Source organism: Patiria miniata, unplaced genomic scaffold (genome assembly GCF_015706575.1).
Source record: "Patiria miniata isolate m_02_andy unplaced genomic scaffold, ASM1570657v1 HiC_scaffold_13, whole genome shotgun sequence".
NCBI lineage: Eukaryota > Metazoa > Echinodermata > Asteroidea > Valvatida > Asterinidae > Patiria > Patiria miniata.
In genome coordinates, this window is record NW_024037051.1 from 11,251,290 (window position 1) to 11,266,206 (window position 14,917).

The 14,917-nt window shown below is 41.1% G+C and overlaps 1 protein-coding gene across 1 annotated transcript; it reads right to left on the reverse strand.

The window, feature by feature from the left end:
• Positions 1 to 368: 368 nt before the first annotated feature.
• Positions 369 to 10,968, reverse strand: LOC119721277 (beta,beta-carotene 15,15'-dioxygenase-like). Its single transcript, XM_038191270.1, has 11 exons — positions 10,770 to 10,968; positions 7,907 to 8,077; positions 6,086 to 6,236; positions 5,361 to 5,619; positions 5,103 to 5,244; positions 4,425 to 4,638; positions 3,592 to 3,838; positions 2,347 to 2,449; positions 1,895 to 1,980; positions 1,581 to 1,698; positions 369 to 1,120 (listed from the first exon to the last, which is right to left on the reverse strand). The coding sequence occupies exons 2-11, from the start codon at positions 8,013 to 8,015 to the stop codon at positions 969 to 971; spliced, it is 1,581 nt and encodes a 526-aa protein (XP_038047198.1). The 5' UTR covers positions 8,016 to 8,077; positions 10,770 to 10,968; the 3' UTR covers positions 369 to 968.
• Between the last annotated feature and the right edge of the window lie 3,949 nt (positions 10,969 to 14,917).

The following is a 14,917-nucleotide window of genomic DNA, read 5'->3' on the forward strand; positions in this document are numbered from 1 at the left end:
CATCAACTGGGTTTGTTTTTTATTTGGCCTTAAATATAGGCATACTTAAAATATGTTCTGCCAATTGGATTTAGTATAAGAACATAACATATAATGTTATAATTCTATGAATATTAAACGTTGGACAGAAACTATTACATGTATAACAAAACTGAAGGCACTTACAATTTTTTTATATAAATCTCAATAATCGTAGCAAATATACGGCAAAGATAGAACGACCATGGGCGTCGCGGGGGGGGGGGGGGAAGGGGGCGCTTGCCCCCCCCCCCCCCCCCCCCACCCCACCCCGGAAAAGCCAAACAAAAAACAAAAAACAAAAAAGAAGAAAAAGAAAGAAGAAAAAGAAAAGAGGCGCGAAGTCATAGTGGTGTAAATTTAATGAGTTGGGGGGGATGTCACTGCCCCCCTCTAAAACTGAGAAATCGAGAATATGTTGAGAAATACAGGAATTTTTCGGGGAAAGTATGTTTTGCCTCCTCTAGAAAAAATCCTGGCGACGCCCATGAGAACGACGGCAAGATTACATGAGTAGGCCTATAATTAGCATAGATCATTGTTTTGCCGGTAGTCCTGGTCAGTGGTCCAAGACTGGACGGGATTTTACTTTCCTTATACAGCCGGTTCGTGACAAGCTTAGCGAGGTAGCTATCGACAAGAATCAAATCAATATTGACAGCCAAATTCTGACTCTCGTGGGCTGTACATTCACCTAATGCATCATCGCGCTCGTGAGGTATGCTCGGAATTTCCTGGGTAGCGCTGCCAATTTTGCCAAGACTGGATTGGATCCATCTTGTTGATATAGAGACCTCCACCACCGCGGCAACTTTACTACGTTTGTCACGGGACTGGCTGCAAAATAAGGGAATAACAATTCAAATACAGTTTTGGACCAACTCTATTTGCCGGTAGCAAACTAGAGTATTCCGCAAGACACGCGAGACGTCATAATACTCCGCAATCAATTATTCGAGTTGATTGACAAACAATCCGTGAATTCCGTAAGGTATTTCTTCCACCTCAGCACGGGCCAGCTCTTCAAGAGTCCGGGCGTCAAGGACCAGAAGGAATGGGTTCTTGCCCGGAGTAACATCACACACGAGGGATAGCACCACGCCTGGTGAAGATAAAATGAGATATCCTACTAAAAAATATGGACGTTACAAAAAAACCGTTACGTTCAACACAAATTCACTGACCAACAGAAAGATTTGTTATTACTTAACATGTCCGTCAATATGTACCCGTGCAATCGGTGTAAATAATGACATTTTCCTGCTCTTTGACAAATAGCGTTTGAGAACCAACAAGGTATGTTCCCTTCCCTCGCTTCTACTGGTTGTCGTCCCTTCCTTTTGAACTTTGAAAGTGAATAGCCGCCGGGAACATAATTATCCCTCATTTTGTTTGCATGCAGTAATACCTTCCCTCATTAGCATCGATTCCCAAATGTATAAGTGAATGAAAAGCGTACGTATGATTCTTCTCATTCACTCATTGATTTTCGTAATTTTTCTGTATAATTAACTTTTTTTCCCTTCAATTACGCCATAGGCCTAACCATGACTCTGATTTACCATCATCCTCCTCCTTGCCGTCAGGGTTGGCAACAAACACCGCCTCCGATGGGTAGTAGCTCCCAGACAATGAACCCCACGAAACGTGAGTTTTGGACCTCGTATCAATTTTTACGACCTGGAAAATAAAAACAGAGGGAAAATGACTTGCCGATATACAGGAAATAATATAAATGAAGCCGTTTGAGCCCGCCTCTTATCATGCAGTATAAACGCAAATTTGCAAACTCCGTGCAATAAGAACAATTTTTGACATCTAAATTATATTGGAAATTATTGTTTTTTATCTTTGCGTTTACTATAGGCTATCTCACCTGTTTTAGGTGTTTCGGTATGCCGTAGATATATCGGTAGGGTCGGCCGTTGTGCTTCTCATAGTTGATTTGCGGCAACTCAATTTCTGCAATAGTACGATTACAAACTTTACGATTCCGCTATGGTGTATGCTATTGTCATGGATAATAAAAGCCTCAAGTGCAAGTGCTTATCACATCACCGTAGGCACACATTACATATACAGGGGAAATTAATATATAATTCAAAGATATTCAAAGATATATAAAAAGTTCCACTCAAGGAGTGTAACAAAAGAACAAGGAACTCCTTACTAGAACAAATTTGGGGAATCCTCTAAATATGAACTTACTGTTGAATAAGGAGTTAAAAGAGTGACAACTTTCCATTCTTTCCCCTCCGTGCTCAACAATGTTTGTGAAGACGTATAAGTTGGACAGCCACATAATTGTTCGTTATTTTGATAACATACCCTGATCTGACAGCTCCTCATGCGTGCACATTACTTTGTCCGGTCCAATCAGCTCAGCTGTGGCTCGGCTGCCGGCAATGGTGACCAAGTCTTCTGTACCTTTCTAGTAATAAGAGAAGCACACACAGAAGTGTTTCATATTCTCTTACTATGTCTATATCATTCTCCCACACTAAATCTGACGCTGAACCTTATTTGGTCAGGTTGAGATTATCCTTCTGGCAAATATCAAAATCAACAACTTGTCACATCTGTTCAAATGAACGACGATAATTGAGCTAGAATTTAAGCTGTGCACGTGGGATGAATGCAAGGATGAGGTTAGTGAATGACGTGTTTCTTCTACGAAATAGGCCAAATTTGGGTTCTGCAAAGAACCATGATGTTCTGATTGACTCAGGCCCATTCTAGACGCTGTGCTACTGCCGCGACGAACTTAATTGAAATAAGTGTGGCAATAGCTTGTCTACAGCACGGCAGACTGCTCTAAATGCCGAACTTAACAGTCGAACCTTAATTCATCTGGAGTAGATGGCCATGTCAAGGCAGTTCAAGTAGTTCAATGAATTTTTCAGTGACATCAAAAATATCGCGCAATTTCACTCCCTGTGATGCGGACGAGGGAGTGTGTATATTGTGAGCATGCGCATTCCTAAAAAATGTTTGCCCTAACTTCGTTTGAATTGAATTGAGTTCACCACAGAAATAGCACGGCGTTTAGAACAGTGCCGTGCCACTGCCGTTCGGAACGACAATAGTGCGGCAGTTCTGTACATCCAAAGGATGGTGCCGTGCCAAACTCATTTTTTTCTAGCCAAATGGTTTTAAACGTCGTGCTATCGCCGTGTCGATATTTTTAAGTTAAATGAATTGAGTTCGGCATGGCAGTAGCACGGTGTCTAGAACGGGCTGACTGACGGTCGGACGTATTTAATGCGACGCAGCCCGGTGGTTGGCTGGTGAAGAGAGTCGGAATGTGCTATTTTAATTCTCTGCAGTGGGCTAAATCCAGCTAGCTTTACTGGGCTTACCAATGTCTTGCTTGACTATTGACCGAACGCTCCATACAAACCGTTTCCGCTAAAATAGGCCTAATGATAACAACATTTGTGAAGGACTTAAGTTCTTCAAGGCTGATTGGGGACCAGTCCAGTCTTTATTTCATTTAAGAAGGATTTGACTAAAACTGACCCTTCAGAGACTTTTGACATTTTCTGTAAACTGATCGAAACCTCATCGTCTTACTTTCAGGTCCAAGGGCAGAACAAAGCGCACCACTCGCAGGCCTTCTTCCTTCGAAGCGGCCATGTTTCGTGCAGCCTCCAGACCGGCGTACTCAATAATGCTGGCATCGACGTGGCGGCACAGATCCACCACCACGTGGCCATCTTCCTCATAGCAGTTAATGAAGTGGAAGCAAAAGAATGACTCGGCGAGGTACTCGGTGGTCACCACCTCACCCGTGTGGAGATGCACAAGATAGAAACGGGACCTACAGAAAAAAAGCATTGCAGAAAAATATCGGGTTAAAGCTAAAATCATTCCCTGCATCCTTGACGCATCGTTCTATGCATGCATCTTTCCTTATAGCACTCCCTTTCTCAAAGCTCAGCGATTATATTAAAGGAATTTTGCGCATCACCGAACAATACCCTTCTCTCCAACCTGCAGAAATTCTTACGTCAAGGAATGATGTGCACGGAAGTATGCAATGCGTTTTCTTCATAAATTCCCTGACTAAAGCTTCGAGGGTTGTTCACTGGTTCGCGCTAGTACTTTGGGCGTTGTGTGCGTTGGTCAGACCAAACGAATGATTGTGGAAGGTATACATGCACATAAGCAGGTGTGAGACTCAATCCGAACTTTGACTTCGGTTTTGAATTCCGGCTCAAGCATCATATTATTCATGCATCAAGCATTCCGGCTCAAGCATCACATCAGTTTATGTTGACCCTTGACGTTTTTCTTAGGCTGAACTCGACAGGCTTCTAATTAATTGCACTGGGAACAGACAGAACCAAAAACCGAGGTTCAAACAATGTAAATTATTAATTCTTTGACAACTTTGCATCCGGTACTTTTGTTTTGGGTAGAACTCCAGACTGGTACTCGGAGCCACCTCCCGCAATTTGCAGGTCAAAAACTTGAGAACATTGATCACGTAGGGTTGCTCCAAGAGAACTATGTAGTTTTTGGTCAGTCCGAAGCTGTGGTAGTAGCTGGGGTAGAGAGATGACGAAGCGGGTATGCCGCAGATTACCTCCGACTTTGCCATTGGTTCACCGTCGTCCCCTATAAGCATCCGAGAAAAATACATGCATAGTACCAGTAAAGCAATAATGTGGCCCACACTGAGGGTATAGACCGATATGCCTGCCTAATTTGGGAGCAAGCCGAATCATCTAACAAATTACGACCGAGGCGTTCGAGCCTGCTAACCACCATCTTCGAACCACACAGCCTGCTGGCAAGACGATTCGGGGGATTTTTTCCCCCAAAACGAGAGGAGTTCACAGTATATTGTCCCCCATTTCAGTAATGCAAGCCGTACCAGCTCGCCAGGACTGCTATCTTGGCCAGCAAGCAAGCTTTACATGTCACTTCACCCACTTGCTAGCACTGAACAAACGCCAGTTTACAGTGCCATCCACAATGAACCAATTCGACATCTCATGCACGCGAGCAAGTGAATCGAATTGGCTTTAGCTTTATGCTGACGCCGTATACAAGTTGCAATCAAAGGACAAAGAACCCACCTTCTTTTGCCATAGGCGTCTTGATGATACTGTACTTGACATTCCTCCCAAAGGTGGTTCCCATGTTGTACACATAGCCATCGTCTCCATAGTGTGGGTGTGCAGTGGCAGTGTTCACAGCCACGTGATCAGTGATAGCAACCTACAGGGTGTAAGTTTTTTCAGGAAGTAAAGATTTTTTTTCTTCGGGGGAAAGTTAATGTTGCTTGAAACCAAAATAATCATTGCCATGAGTAAATACTAAATTCTGGGATTTACCTTATTTGTGCTTTTCAGAGTCTGCGGGTCTACCTTGCACATCAAATTGGACTCCGTCACCGCGTAGAAATGGTCCTGGCCCAGGTGCAACCAGTTCACATTACAGTTATCGCTTGCATCGTGGAGTGGCTGGGTGAAGTAGGAGAAGAGGTGTCGGAAGTAGCTCTTGCAGGGGTCTCTGTAGACAGCTGTGCCGAAACCAGCCAAAACGATGCGCTTCTCAGCCATAGCTAGCTGGTACGCGTCACACTCAAGGTACCTTTATGTGTCGGACCAGTTAACAGATAAGAGATGGATTTTGTCACGGTTGCGGCACAAATAATGTTTTATGAGTTTGGATGGTTTATGTTTGTGGATGAGGGGATTTGTTTGTGGTTGGATTATTTTTCCATAAATTTAAGTCCAAAGGCCTTATAATAAATTAGCTTCAGGGCCTGACGAGTTGAATGTTACTGGCTTTACGCTGATAAACAGATGCAACATAGTACGTTCAGAATGCACCCTTCATTCGCCGTATATTGATTGTCTTGGTCACCAATTAATTTAGATATGCATACGTCCAGCTACAGGGGTAAATCACCCCACCACCACCACCACCACCACCACCACCTAGTCTCGGTCACCGCACGGGGTCTTAATTAGCATCATTTAAGAATGTAAGCTTCAAATGGATTTCTGTAGTAGAAGAAACAAAAGTTTTAGTTAATGTCTGAACTGGGATTTACCTGCTTTGATACGAGACCTCGCCATCTTTGATGATAAATCGATGAAGAAGAGCAAAGCCATCAAACAGGCTTCCGACCTCCTGATCTCCAGCTTCGAAGAGCCCTGGACCATTACGCAGCAACGAGCCGTGCACCCACTTTGGAATCTCTCCTGAAAAAAGGAAGATGTATAATCAAAGTCGATGAGGGATCGATGACGAATCACATTGACTATTACACGTACAGGGTGTCCAAGAAAGGTAACCCACAAACAAAGGGAAAATGTGCAAGCGGTCAATTTACCATAATTATGGTTTTATCATAAACTAGGGGCAGTTAGCTTTCCGCTGATATCTTGGATGCACTCCACTGGTCATCCATGACTGAGTTCCATTGTTTTGAAAATGGTATCTAAAACATGGCAAACATCGTGAACACAACCAGACAAAGTCATTATCTTATTCAGGAAAACACGAACAAAAACAGGATTTCCATCAACTGATGATCTTTTGCCGGAGGCAAGTTACAGTTTAAACATCAAAGAAATGGTACATACGGTGCCCCAGGCCACAGAGTCATGGACTCATTGCTGTCAGGAATCGCTGTCATGAAGTTTAGGGGACAACGTAATCGTACTGAATCGTGCTGTGGAATGACCACCCAGGTCACTGCAGGGTTTGTTTGTGACTGGTTGTTGTTGTTTGGGTTTTTTTTTGGGGGGGGGGGGATTTAAAGAACAAACTTTTCAGCAGTCCTACTGCCAACCTTCAATGTTTTGCAGGCCTATATTTAGCACGAGGTGAACAAGATCAACCTCAAACGGTGGTGAGACGTACGGACCATGGAAGATAAATTATGCACCACCGCTTGTATAAAGACTTTGTGCTGAGAGGTCAAGTGGACATGTGGGAGGTGAAGATACATTTAAGGTGTGGAATCATGAAAGTTGTTCATGTTTACATAAAGTTCAATAAACGTACATATCACATGACTGGTTGTGTTCATAATTATATCATTTTTAAAACAATGCATGGAGCTCAGTGCTGACCAGAGGAATGCATCCAGTTATTATGGAAAGCTTTGCTACTGGCCTTAGTTTATGATAAAACCATAATCATGATCATTATGTTCGTAGCTTGATCATATCCATTTGTTTGTGGAAACCTTTTATTTGGTCACCCTGTATATGGCTGGATAAGTAATTGAACGCCGGTATATACATCGGTGGCAGCTTCGAATCCAGCTATTACCAGTGTTCTTTGTTCATGACACGGAAGCATACATACAGGGTGGATAAAAAACCGAAACCTAACTTGCTTTTAACCCTAAAGGGCCGGGGGGGCGGAATCCGCCCCCCCCCCCTCAACATTTTCCGTGATAGCCTCTAAAAAATTTTTTTCGCGACCCGAGCTGTTATGACTTTTTAGCCTCGAGCTTTGCGCATCTTTTGATACCAAAACGTAAAAATCGGACCACGGGTTGCCGCGTAGCGAAAAATTTTCCGGCGCTACGCGCCGTGAAAACTGAATTTTCGCATATACGTCGTGTACACAGAGCAGAATTGCCATTCGTACATATGAATAATTAATTAGCCATAACTCCAAAACCCTTTGACCTATAGTCATGAAATTTCTTGTGTATGTCAAGGAAGAGTTGCTCTATGCATGTATCGAGTTTCAAAATTTTTCGTCACTCGATGGCCGAGATCTTAGGGGGGGCCGAATCCGCCCCCCCCCGGCTGAGAGATGGTCAAAATAACCCGGCCCCTTTAGGGTTAAAGGAAACGCAATCATGTACGTACTCCCAAATCCCAACCCTTTCTGTCAATCCAACGGGACTTACCGGTGATAGTGGCAGGTCGTGGGTCATGACTCTCTCGATGAATAGAAGTAAGTGCTCGACGATAAGGCGATTTAGCCTCCACTCCAGCATCGGAATGGTTAGAAGACATGTTGTCAGCAAGTGTTGAAATGAAGAAGAGTGAGTTAGCTTATGAATTATTCCCACCAAGTCCTGAAAAAGTAGACATTTTGTTTAGAAATAAGTTGCCATTCAGTGTCCAATCTGTAAACAGTCAAAATGGTTGCGGACCAGTGGACAGTCATATCAGTACGATCAGTACACAAGCCGCGCCGTGCGCCTCTGTGCATAGTTCTGTTTGGTACGTGATTCATAGAGAGTTCAAAGAGTCTGACCCCCAAAAAGAAGGATCATAAACCATGAACTCTATATATCTTGATTTTATTGTTAAAGTTCAGGGTTCGAAATTAGCGGTAGGCCGCAAGCCAAATGCTAGTCAAAACAGCGGTGGGCTAGTCAAACTATATTCCTTAAGTAGCCCGGCTGGCGAGTCAAAAAATATTGGGATACGGCAAGATGAAAGGATAGGAAGAAAAAGATCATGAAATTCAGAAAGCAAACCTATATCAACTTGTGTATAATTTTATCAACTATTTTGAAGGGTTAACTTATTAGATCTGGTTATTAAAACACTGACACAATTGCCTCAGAATAGATGAGAAATCAGTTGGAAGTATAGGTAAAAACGAATTTTACTAACGACCTATTTTCGTTCCAATGTCGCCTAGCTTGTTGGATCACGTCTGTTTTAAATCGCGTACTTGCGTGAGACAGGATGAAAATCATGAATAACGACGCGAAGATTTACCATGCATTCGATGGATTTTAGATAATATTATATTCAGGCTCGTTTGGATCACGTTTTAATACAGTTCTTATCGACGGTCATTTTAGATTTGTTTGTAAATGAAAATAAACCCTTCAAGTTTATTTTTTTTTAAATTGTCCGCCCCGAAAGACTTTGTACGGAAGCCCGTTCGTGCCAGATTTTAAAAGTGAAAAAATATTTTTATTGCGAAATAACGCAATAGTTTGCGAAATAACGCAATACTATTGCGAAATAACGCAATAGTATTGCAAAATAACGCAATAAATGTTTTGCGAAATAACGCAATAGTATTGCGAAATAACGCAGTGATCCATTATCCTTTACGATAATTGTTCACCCTGGATGAAGAAGAATAAGTGTACCTTGGATAATTTAGGAATGTCAAACCTTTGGGACAATTGTCCTGTTATCAACAGGACGTGGTAAAAATGTTATCAATCTGATGTCATCCGATATTGGTTTACAAACTCTGAATGCCCAAATCCATCAAAACAGCCATGTGTAAATTATAGAGTTTTTAAAGAAGATCTTGGATTTGAAAATTACTTGGTGAAATAAGATGCACGAGAGCGTATTAGCTTATGTAAATTCAGATGTGGTAACCGCAGGCTGCCTGTCGTTAGTGGTAGGTTCCAAAATATAAGTAGGGATTGTAGAGATTATGTACTGTGCTCAACAAGACAAATTAGGTGATGAATTTCATTACTTGTTTGAATGCCCATCGACAGCCACTGAAAGAGCCAAATATCTCAAGCCCTATACTTTCATAAGCCCAACACCCTAAAAATGGCGCATCTCTTCAACACAACCAACATTACAGAACTGAAAAACTCGCTAAATTCTGCTCGCAAATTTATGGATAATTTTTAAAATACTTCATGTTGTTGTTTTACCGGTGCCTAGTTGTATACTGTATTTCTTCTTTTTCTCCCCCCCCCCCCTTTTTTTGTCCTGTTCTAAATTTTGTGTCTTAATTAAATTCCTAGTTTACATTAAATTATTTTTATTTTTGTAACTGTGTATTGTAATTTTGTTAAATACCCTTTTAAATTGTATTCTTTAAGAAATAAAATGCATTGTCAGTGATCTAATTTCTCTGCGCTGAATCAAGGTCTTCGTCATTATGACGTCATTTGGGGCAACCAGATTATAGATAGTTGATAACTTCAGCTCAGCAAACAATTAACTTGTTTTAGCACAAACAGGTAGTATCCAGGATCCAGGGTCCTATCTTCTCTAGCCAGGGCAGATAATACGCCAACAGACGGCCTTGTAAACGAGTCCGAATCTTTATTATAAGTCGTCGTGCGTGCAGCCAATCATTCTCTGCGTGAGGCTTCGTGACTTTACGTAATGGATATTCAGGTAGGAAGGTCCTGGGTATTCAGGTAGGAATTACAGGGCCAACTTTGTTCTGGGCCACCTATTTAAATTAAAAGAGAGCTAATTGGTCAGAAATTATGTCAGTTCATATTTAGTAGTGGTACCATCACTTTACAATCATTGTGCCCAAAGTTTTTTTGTACCCATTGCTTGCACCGGCCTGAAGTTATAGCTTATTGTTATGAATGCACGCAGCTATAGCTCTCAGCGAGAAGCCTGAGGACTAGTCTGTATATCACCGCTAGCTAGGGTGGGCCATTTTTTTTGTATGTACATGTACATTTCATTATGCAGAGTCAGATAGCGTACACCAGCCCCCCCCCCCTCCCCCACTACGTACATCCCAAAATCCCACGGCAAGCTGCTGTTTCCTCAATGTTGTTCAATGTTTCCCGAAGAAATTGCCACTTTATCGTATTATGTGTACAAGGTGTCTTGAATAATTTATATAATGCCCCCATATTTTTTTTAAAATAATATTATGTATTTGAATAATAATTTGTATTTTTGTGTATTATGATACCTGTAATTGGCGTTTTCATAACCTATGCTTGGTCATCATCAAATACATGTAAATAAAAACAAATAAAAACAGGAAACCGCGAAATATAGCATAAACAAACACTGACTTACCCGGTACATAAAGCAAGGAACTAGGCCCAGGTCTTCGTCTTCGTCTTCGTGTTCCTCGATGGTCTTGGGACCTTTGACGCACTGTCGAGATAGACTGGCCAGCCTAATGCGTACACGGAGAGAATTTCTTTTCCCTCCCTGTACGTGACTGTTTACCTTTACAGTGATCCCCCGGGGACTATCTGTGCTGCCATACAGCTAGGCAGGGTGACGTGCATTGGGTCCGTTTGAGCCCTTGCAGCCATGGTTGCGAAGGGCGATATCTAAAGGTTACGTAACACTTGATTTTACTCCGAATTTGTATCCTTGTGTGGAGACATTTCTTTGTTCTCGTGTAGTAAAGTTTTCGAAGTTTCAAAATGCTCTTATTTTAACCACAATTAATTTCCTTGGCTGAAAATCGGACTTAATATCCCTTTTCTAAAACTCTTCCATTTGCGACGGATCAACCCACCTTGGAAATTCCTTGTTTTTGAGTAAAATCCATATATCTATTTCGTGGAGACATTGTCATCTACAGAAATTGCCTTGTGGAGACCTTAACAATGTTTTGTTCCCTATTGTGTGCGTGTCTCCACAAGGATACAAATTTGAGAGCACGTTGGCGGGCGAAATCTTTGGAAATTTATTACTCCCGTTTGGAAGACCGTATCTTCATGCAACTTTCAGGGTTTATTTCCCTTATAATGATCCAAGTATGCGCTAAAAATCGTTGTGACACGTTCTGTACTTTTCGTTGAAATTGGAAAAATACGCCTATTGGCTACGTGATTTGAAAGCTGTAACACTGGAGTCAGCAATGTCTGTCAATCTTTTCAAGCCTCACAAATATTAATAAGGTTCCTATCCATTATGGGTGCACTGAACCAATTCAAGCCCCTTTGGAAACGGTGTAAAATCAACAACGTTCAGGGCCAAATAACATGCAAGCCAAATTCACTGGGGTTTCTCAAACAAAAATTAAATTATTGTATTGTACTTCATCTTTTCATTTATTTTCCATTTTTGGTAGATTAACCGATTACATTTTTAAATATTCACACCTAACCAAAATCACCTCCCGAAAAGTGATAGTTCCCAAGCCTGCATGTAGCCGTTTTACAAGTGGCATCCTTCCATCGATGGTCAGATTTTGAAATCCGGTCACGAACCGTACACAATTGGCGGGATTTCAAAATGCGTCCTGCTGCGTGATGAGTGCAATATCTCTAACTAATAACTTGAACTCTAAAGTTTCGTTTGAAACTTAATAATCTTGGTTTCTTGGTAATATCTTAGTTCCAAGACTCGAGCACCATAACTTGAAAATAAAATGATAGCATTAGCTTGCCAAACCCCGACCCGCGTACAGTTGAATCCGTTATTGTTGATCTGATAGTCTGGTCTGACCACGGTGGCCAAAGTTGCAACCGCGCGCCGAATCTTGACTGAGAGATCGAGACTTGGCCGGGAGCGGGAGGGCGTCTTCACTTGTACATTGTGCATTCATCATGTGCAACAAAAAAAGGCCTATATCAGATTCCTTCATTCACCATATTACTGAAACTAAAAAATGAAGCACGATTTTGACAAGCGAAAAAAAAACCCAAAACAGAATGCCATGTGTGACTGGCTGGGAACGGGCGACTGTCACAGACATGTTATAATGGAGGCATTCCACATCTGACCTTTGGTGACATCTGAGCGGGCAGTGACCTTTACATAGTCTATTTCCAGCTACAGTTCTTGACGAACGCTTTCCTAGGTCATACGTCTATGGCGTGTCAAACGTTGCAATATTCAATATTTTGCAAAATATATGTTGGATGTTCAATATGTGTTTGTTATCTTTTACATTTATGTGCGATGTTCAATATAAGTGTGCGATGTTTTTTCATTATTTGCGCGATGTTTAATATATTTGTGCGATGTTTTACAATATATGTGCGATGTTCATATTATGTGTGCGATGTTTAGCATGTATATGAGATTTTCAATTTATATGTGCGATGTTTTTGACGATATATATGTGCGATGTTTTCAATATTATGTTCGATTTTTGCATTAAATGTGTAATGTTTTTCGATACAATTGTGTGTGTTGTTTTACAATATATTTGCGATATTCTATATGTGAGCAATGTTTTACACATATGTTTGACATTTCGAGCTATTTGTATTCGATGTTTCATCGGTATGTTTGCATTCGATCTTTTGCAATATGCATTTTTTCAAAGGAAAAATGGGAAAAAATGAAATGTTTCTGGAAAATTGCAGATTGTAAGGGGTTAACCTTGCTTTTTGAATAAGATTGGGAAAAATTAGATGTTCATGAAAAAATTCAAATTGTAAGGGGTTAACCTTGCACTTTTTTTTAGCAAAATAGGACACAATCAGATGATTCTGGAAAATTGCAGATTGTTATAGGGCTTAACCTTGTATTTCTAGCAAAATTGGGCAAAAGGAAATGTTTATGAAAAATGTTAAATTGTAAGAGGTATACCTTGTATATTTAGTAACATTTGGCAAAATCAGATTTGTATGAAAAATCTAAAATGGTAGGGGTTAACCTTGCTTTTTAAGCAAAATTTGGAGCATATTTTACTAAACTTGGGCAAAATCAGATGCTTCTAAAAAATCCAGATGTAAAGTTTCCGCAAAAACAGCTGTTGAAAAAGAGCCCAATGTTGGACTTTACTGAGTCTGAGGCCTATCGAGGGGACGATCCTTATTTCAACTCCCAGAGATTTGCTGACAGTCTCTATTTTTCTTTTTAAGAAAGTCGAAATAGCTGAAGAGGGAGGTGAGAATCTATATGTGCCCAGATACAAAGAGTAGAAATCTGCGCGTCTGCCCTTTGAAAATACACAATTGCGGTGTTCATTGTTGCGTAATGATCCGCCTAGTACATGCACGCGACTGTTTTGCACATTAGGCTGTGTTATGCAGCTTCCTAACAAACCAAACACACTGGGCTCATTATATCGACTTGTTTTTACCCATTAAGGTAAAGCAAATGGACCCAGTAATCTTCCTGGCGCGTTTGCTCACCTATAAAGACAACTTTTCTCAGTTTAAGGAAAATTCCAAGGTAACGAAATGGCCGAGTGGCCGAGGGGTCCCGGGTTCGAATCCCGCTGGTGTCTTTTTGGTTTTTAACGTATGAGTTCAATCATTTACTATAAGAGATTCAATTTCCCGTCGTAAAGGTACCAACAGTACCTTAGCTTAATCGGTAAGCACTGCTGCTGGTACTGTCCGCGAGTTCCAGGTTGGCGCCTTCGTACAGGTTCAGGGCATGTGGTCCACTCGGAGGATCAGGGCTTAGGGGCCGCCCTGTTCCTCCCTTAGCTCTTTGCTTTTACATGGTGCCTGGCCCTCCGGGGTTATATGGATGGATAGGGAAGGAAGTGTGTATTGGTCGGGGACACCGAGACCCCGGAAGAGAACTAAGGGATCGGCTGGGGCATTGTTATGGCTCAGACCGATCCCTGAAAGCTTGACTAGCACATAACTTTTTGATTTTTTTACCCCCATCTTGTATACTTTGGTTTAGTTTGATATCTACAGCTGCTCGGCAGGTCTACGGGTAGTATCAGAATTGAAACAAAGGTGTATGTCATAAATCAATGAATATTTCATAATTGACTATAATCAAAACGGAGTTTCGTTTGATCAATTTGACTATCATTATATAATGACGCGATTGCCAATTGACGTAAGAAACGCCATAAATTATACCGGGTTAACCCCTTACAATTTGAATTTTTCATAAAAATCTGATATTGCTCAGTTTTGCTAAAAATGCCAAGTTAACCCCAAACATCTGATTTTTCCCAATTTCGTTTAAAAAATGCAGGGTTAACCCCTTACAATTTGAAATTTTTCATAAACATCCAACTTGCTATCAATCTGCTATTTTCCAGAAATATCTGATTTTGCCCTAATTTGGCAAGGCTAACCCCTTACAATTTTTGATTTTTCATAACAATCTGACTTTGCCCAATTTTGCTAAAAATGCAAAGTTAACCCCTTAAAATCTGAAATTTTCCATAAACACCTGATTTTGCCCTGTTTTGCTAAAAAATGCAAGGTTAACCCCTGACAATTTGAAATTTTTCATAAACATTTAAATTTTTCCAATTGTACTAAAAAAGCAAGGTTAACCCC